The 7,488-nt window shown below is 37.5% G+C and overlaps 2 protein-coding genes across 2 annotated transcripts in view; both read right to left on the reverse strand.

Annotated features, from left to right (window-relative positions):
• Positions 1-1,213: 1,213 nt before the first annotated feature.
• LOC101304785 (F-box protein SNE-like) lies at positions 1,214-2,014 on the reverse strand. The gene has a single exon (XM_004303510.1). The coding sequence runs from the start codon at positions 1,918-1,920 to the stop codon at positions 1,471-1,473; it is 450 nt and encodes a 149-aa protein (XP_004303558.1). The 5' UTR covers positions 1,921-2,014; the 3' UTR covers positions 1,214-1,470.
• Positions 2,015-6,237: 4,223 nt separating this feature from the next.
• LOC101305583 overlaps positions 6,238-7,488 on the reverse strand; it is a 13,324-nt gene continuing 12,073 nt past the window's right edge. The window contains exon 8 of the mRNA XM_004305618.1: positions 6,238-6,998. Within this exon, the coding sequence (XP_004305666.1) occupies positions 6,238-6,998 (761 nt within the window). The remainder of the gene's footprint in view (positions 6,999-7,488) is intronic.

Here is a 7,488-nt window from a genome sequence, read left to right on the forward strand (position 1 = left end):
AAAAAAAAAAAAGAGTTTCTTTTTCTTGATCATATAGGGAAAATAGATTGAAGTTGGAACTTCTACAAGCATATTTTAGGTTCTCCAGGGAAATGTAGCTCAGTAACCATATTGAATACCTGGTCAGTTTCCTAGCTATTTGCAAGTATGGTAGATAAGGATTGGATGATAGCTCATCACAAGAATAGTGATCTACCTAGGGGAGCTCCTTAAATGACATCTAAAATGGTCACTTACAAATGAAATGACACTTCCTCGGCGATTTAGTTCTGAGAATACCCACTTTCGTTCATGACTTTGATTTGGTTGTGTTTTGGGTATTCCAATAATGTTCTAATGTTATCCTCAACTAACACTTCTGTATAAAATTTTGAGTCGGTCATATTTAGCCGATTAGTCATGAGTTGGGCGGTAAAAACTTGACTGCAGTTGGCCTCACATCGAACAACGGTTGAGAATCGTCCGCAAAATTTAACTGTAAAAAGTGCTAGAAGGTGTCTTGACCCAGGATGAGACTGGTTGGAACTTGGGAGTGTGAAAGGCTGTAAATTCTTCTGGATGCATAATGAATCAATGATCATGAGCTATCAAACATTACTAGTAGAAAAGGAGATCAGGCTGGCTCAATTGTCCAGTCCCAATCAAACAATTTAGTGGCCCATATCTCACTTGCATAACAGACAACCAAACACAGCCTAGATCATTTAGACCATCAAATGCCCAACTGAGAATTGATTCTTTGTTTGAGTTCTTGTCTCTGTAGCACTCTAGGTCAAGGCCTTTCTGCATTTTGCACTATTTGCCCAGCTGTGTTTTGTTTTTCAACTTATATACCCTCCTAGATTTTCATTTCACAACAAAACTAGATTTTCATTTCACAACAAACTTTAACGTCGACAATCTACTTCTAACCAATCAAAATTATAATTCTAATTGATCAAAATTATAAAAATATCACTAAATTTGCTCACAAACAACTCAGCGATCAATGTATAGACTCAACACAAGATATGTAAACTAACTGCTAATCATATAGGTTTGCTGAATATGACAAACGTCAATTATTTATTTTTTGGGGAAATTTTTTAGAAGCTTGAGCTTGAATGGGAATTTTTGGGGGGTATATAGAAACAAAAGGAAAAGTGAATCCACTAAACTTTTGTCACACTATCAACCTAACCTTCATTTTCTATGCCTGCTTTACAGAAGATTCTTAGTTCCACAAGGTAATTTTCAATTAACAAATAGACATTAATTTTTCTTACAATTTCCTCAAAGAAAATTACAATAAAATTAAAAAATAATACATGAAAAGCACCACCATCTTCCATTTTCTCCCCCCACCCAAATAATAACTCAATATTTTTTTAAAAAAATCATTATTTTTTTTTTACCTAATTAAGTAAAGAAATTGATTTGTATAACTAAGTACTATTATTACCATCATACTACAGTCAACGCTCCCAAAAGTCAAACGTTCACAGGGTTGCAGAGGAACATGAGCGAGGACGACGCCGACGCCTCGCCGCCGCCGAGCCTCCTCTCGTAGTAGTCAACACAGAACAACGACAGCGAGAGCTGCACCTCGTCCCTAGTCCACACCCGCCTCACCAGGTCCGAGTCGCTGAGTCGACTCAGCACCGGCCGCACGCACACCATGTATAGCCTCTTGTAGCCTCCCAAGGCCACCACGACTGGCCGAACAGAAGAGGGCGGCGGAGACGACACGTGACGGAAGCATAGGTGCTCCCAGAGAGAGTCGTTGCGGGCCACGGAGCACCAGAGACGGCAGACGCAAGCGGCGACGCCGAGGGAGGGACCGTCGAGGCGTTTGAGGACCTCGACGACGATGTCAATGTGGTCGTTGATGCAGAACTGAGGACCTCTAATGTTGTTCTCTTCCGGTGAGCTTTGCTGCATGGCTAGATGGGTAAGCTTTGGGACTTGGTAGTGTTGGTGTTTTGGGTTTAGGTCTTAGAGAGAAAGAGTGAGAGAGTTGAAGATGGTGAAGAGTGAGTGCAATGGAGTGTGTTTATATTTATATAGGGTTGTGCATGTAGTCATATAAAGTCGGGTTTAGCCGTTTAGGGCTTTTGACTTTGCATGACATGAGAGAGAAGTATAATTCCTCTCTCTCGACATCCGGTTATAATAACGATGGTTACGGGGAGAAACCAATGGCGTAGTCAGAAACCATAATTAGGAGGGTCAAAATCTATTGCATATCACAACGATTATTTTTATCAAAATCTCAATAGGTAACATATATTGTATGTATTGATTTTTTTTTAATCAAAGATAAATCGGGTGCAGTTTTCATTCATCACAAACCAAAATGGTCATTACATACATTTTGATTAATTTTCTTTTAGATAAATTGTATATAATTATAGTAGTAGATTAATGAATCGACACCGCTTTGTTTCACAAATCTACCAAAATACAAAAGAAACAATAGCATCTTTCAACTTGTTTTTTGTAAATTATATAGACAAAAAAAACAATAGTATCCTCTACAAAAAAAAAAAAAAAACTAGAGTAGAGCGGCACATAGAGAATACGAGAAGAAAATTTAAAAAAAAAGTTTATAAAATATACTGTTTCGATCAACTAGAGTCTTGTGCAGTTGATGTAATTATACATTGTGGGTAATTAGGCCAATGTTTAAACTAGTCTTTATCTTTGCTCCTTTGTTTTTTTGACGTAAGGGGTCAACTTCAGACCAAAAAAAGAAAAAGATATAGGGGTCAAATGAGAAGGGTTTCTAACACATGGACCTATTAGAGCTTGATTTTCAAACACTGAGAGAGGTCAAATGACCCTTCTGACCCCCTTTAGCTACGCCTCTGGAGGAAACGTTATAACATGATCTTTCGGTATATATTAATTTTTGGCTTGAAAAACATTTGAGGAAACCGTGTGATTTTAGAAGAAAAACAATATGTTCACTCAATAATAGCTACGGGGAATGATTAAGGTTTCGAATCGATTAGTTACGTTTTTAGATTGTTATTCTGCAATCTAGAGTTGATGTTTTACGATTTGCAACGTAGAAATTGTATATAGTTACAGTATGTGGTTTGGTTAGTGAGAAAGTCACATTCAGAGGAGAAGAAAAATGTAGTTGAAGAGGGTATCGGGGGAGAGGAGGAAGTGGCCAAAGGAAAAGCTCCAAAGCCAATAACTGGAACCGATGCTGAAGGCTGTGCTTTTCACTCGTTTCACTGATTTTAAATAATGTTTTTGGGGTTGAGCAGATTTGTTGTTTGTTGTTCTTGTTGTTTTTATATTTGTGATTGTGTGTGCAACTGGGAATACTTCAAGACTCTGGTTTGGGGCCGTTGGGAAATAACTTTGGAAGAACATCTATATAGTTTTGAGGGAGGGTCTGCAAAGTCTATGTAATTGCTAGCTGTGGACGTGTGTTTGTATTAAGGTGTAGGACCATGGATGCTAGGGTTCTGTACTTCTTTAGCTGTGGGAGAGTGTGACTTCTCTAAGGGCTAAAGGACCCCTTTAGTTAGGGTCATCTCACTCATCTGTGTGTCTCATTCAATTTCGTGTCCTAGCCTCTTGAATCTTTAGAACAACGGACCTTTGGAGCACTCCCAATTCAAACAGCTACTTGTTGATGGAACTAGCTTAGTTTTGCTTGTCTTAGTATGTATAGTTAGGTTGCGACTTACGGTTGGATGAAAATGATAGTATAAACTTATATTAGAGTGACAGTTTCTCACACAATATAATGATACAACTTAAAATTTATGACAAGTTACAATTTTTCATTTATAAGTATTGGGTGAGTGATCATGTAGGTTTTTCTTTACTATAGAACACAATACGATATAGAAATGATCTAAATTTTTGCACGAGTTATTACTATTTGAAGAGCGGTTGTCTATATAGTTTGAAGCCATATATGTTTTTGTTAGTACCGTCCACTGCAACTATAATAAGTTGCTTGTGGGTTCATCAATTGAAAAGCTACAGGAAACTTTTACATGTTGCATCAGATCCGGAATATGGATTTCTTCTTCTCCTTCTTCTTTCTTCTCCCAATGAACTTAGAGAAGTCATATCATAGGAGGTTGTGTTCCATCTTCCTTTGCAGAAAATAATGTGGCATTGGATACCAGCCACAGCAATAAAAGACTTTTGGAGGCAGATGATGAGTAGTCAAGGAGTAGCTATTTGTTTGTCTCATGGGGTTGGAATTTGGCTCAGAAAGGAAACCTCCCAATCCCTTTTAGACAAAAAGCATATAACCAAACTAATATCAATAAAAATACAGGTCTTGGATTTGAGCCTTTGAGATTGACATTAGATTTGGTACAGAAGATGAATCTTACCCCACCCTGATGACCCCCTTCAATATTTTTAGAGGTGAGTGTTGTTTTGTATTGTGTTGGATTTGTTTGTTGGACTTGTTTGAGATACATAGCACTGTTCCCTATTCTTTGCAGTGAAAAGAGTTTGATAATTGCAAAACTACAAGCAGATCAAACCTTGTGAAGCACATGAAAATTTTCACAGTTTTTTTTTTTTCACTCACTTCCCTGAAGACTTCTGATTTGGTACCATGTTGTTTGTAAAGTATGTGCCACGCACAATAATAGGTCAACATGTAGATTATTGTTAGATAGAGTTACCTAGAATCTGATTGGATTTTACATGGATGAATGGACATTACTGTCAGAACCCTTTTGAGATTTTCACATCTGTACCTGGGTAATACATGAAATTTAGGATCAATCTGTATAGAAGAATCCATTCAAGTAGTTTAATATCTATTTTGTTTTTAAAATGATAAGTCCAGGAGATTAAATAAGTATTTTCTTTGATCACAAGGTTAAGGGTGTAATAGAATCAGACTCTGCTTGCCCAAACACATAGAGATAAGAAGTTGGAAACAATGTAATCCAAACAAAGAACCAGGAGGGAAGGGGTGAGCAGAAAAAGACTTGGAAAAGAAACAATGAATTTGCAGCCAGGGTTCTGAATCAATGCAATAGATGACATAGACACATATATAGTAGCTAACTGCTCTCTTATCTAGAAGTGAACCAGTATGGAATCTGTGGTCTCATTGCTTGGGAAGTTTAGCTTCAAATGCTTGTAGGTTTTCTGTGTGGCATTGTTCTATAGGTATGGGGTTGGGTGTGTGTTTGTCATTCAACTTTTTAAGAAGTACGTACTGGGGGCAAATTTCCTAGTTTCATGATAAATAGTATGAAGTTAAGTTGTGAACTCCCAAGCTAAATAATCAGTTTAAGACTAAATTAGTTTAATGATTTAAGATGTATTAGCAAACACGGATTATGGGAAACGAAAGCAGAAAATGAAGAAAAGGAAAGAAAGAAAACACAGCGAACTTTGGAGGCTAGATTGTGCTAGTTTGATTAATAGAAAGTGGAAGTTACAAGAGTACATATAGGTTGAAATAATGAAATGACAGAACTATCATTTCCTCTAATATACTCCTACAATTTTAACAAAGAAGTGCCTCAACACTTCAAACCATTTCAAAAATCTATCAAAACTAATCAAATTTACTTTATCTATGCAGTGAAACAGAATCAGAGACTCGGAGCTCATTGTGTACCACCTTCTTCCTTCATAAAGATTTGTGAGACCTCATCTCTTCTCTCTACTTTCTAATTTCTTTGCTTAAAGTTTATTGTCCAAAACCCAGCTGACTTCATTTCAGTATACTCAATCAGTATGTCGAAAGTTGAGAACACTCAAAGGTGATCCAGGAACTTCAAAACTTTTCTACTTTGAAGTTTTGAACAAAACAGAACCGACCCAGTTTTTATCAATATGGAACAATGTACAGTAGGAAAGTATGGATAAATCCTCATGTCTTCAGTATTCCATCATGCTCAGTTCTATTGGAATAGAGGCAATAAGCCTCAACTAAAAACAATGTTAACTGAGAGACCTATTGTTATATCTGGTTTCTGTCCAGGTTAGGAACTTAGGATAGCAGTTAGGCAGCTCATGCCTCTAGTATTGGATTTGATATTTATAGAACAAATAGTACTCAAGAAAGTGTGAAGCTTAGTAGTTTACACCCGAGTCTGCAGACGATGTCTGTCTGCTCGAAACACAAACGTAAGAAACATATACACCATTATATGTAACATAATGACATCAGCCCCAGTACTGCTCTAAACACTAGGCGAATAGAGGTATTGTTCATGAACTGGGCCCTTATATACATGGAATAAATAAGGCCTAAGTTCTGAATTCCCTCCGCCGCTTTGTGCTTCTCAGCTGCCTCCTCCTGTTGAATGTATCTACAAACCGGTCATGCTTCTTGGCTGTCCAAAAGTTTTCCACAATTACTCCAACTATTAGGCCAGTAACAACTCCTGGCAGAACCACAAACCAATCTAGCTCAATTCGAAACCCCGAGTCTTCGTCTTGTTCAAAGGTTGTTTGAGGAGTTGTGATCTCAGAATCTTGACATTTCTTTGACAAAGGTTTTCCACACAAACCTGAGTTTCCCTGGTACATATCCTCTCGGAATGTATCAAATTGTCGACCTTGTGGAATGGATCCCAAAAGACGATTATGAGACACATTAAAGTATGAAAGGAATGTCAGTTGCGCCAGGACTCTGGGGATGTTTCCTGAGAGCTGATTTTGAGAGAGATCCAACGATTCAAGAGCAGTCAAGTTCCCCAAAGACGAGGGGATGAGACCAGTGAGAGTGTTGTTGGAAAGATTGAGCAAATAAAGCCCTCTTAGATTCCCAATGATACCTGGAATCTCTCCTTCAAAGCTGTTACTTGAGAGGTCTATGAATAACAGAGGAGAAGGGGTCTTGAAATAGTTCAATTCCACACCTTTACTGAAAACTGTAATCAGGTAATCATAGTAGAACCATTTTTCGTACATCGGGAAGAAGAGGAAAGATTGGACGTATATCAGCTCGTTTGCATCAACAAATTTCATAGCATTCCAGTTCTCTAAGTAGTCGGAGGGCAACATACCTGAGAATGTTTTAGGAAAAACTGTATATTTCATCAGAATGAGTGAGCTCCTTTTATAGGAGATTACAGATAATAAGATTACATGAATCTCTCCTTTTTTTGTGGTACATACCACCACAAACCATAACAATACTGACTAAGTCAACAACTGACTAGATAAACATCTGACTGAGTAAATATCTACTTTACAGGAACAATAATATTCTAATTATCCTATAACACTCCCCCTTGTTCCGTATAGAGTAGATGTTGCTTTCTTGATGCTTCTGTAATACCTCCTTAGAATCCTTGTCAAGTTAAAACCATGGCAAGAGAGAAAAAAAATGACCTCGAACAAGTAAAAAGAGCGCAGATCGTCGTAGACGATAATATGACACTTATCTAGGTTGCCTCGTTAAAAAACCTTACCAAGTAATAAAAACCCTTTGGGATAAAAACAACCTTGGTCAAGGAAAAAAAGAGTACAACGTGTCCTTCACATTTAGAAACT

The sequence above is a fragment of the Fragaria vesca genome, linkage group LG6 (genome assembly GCF_000184155.1).
Source record: "Fragaria vesca subsp. vesca linkage group LG6, FraVesHawaii_1.0, whole genome shotgun sequence".
NCBI classification, from domain to species: Eukaryota; Viridiplantae; Streptophyta; class Magnoliopsida; order Rosales; family Rosaceae; genus Fragaria; species Fragaria vesca.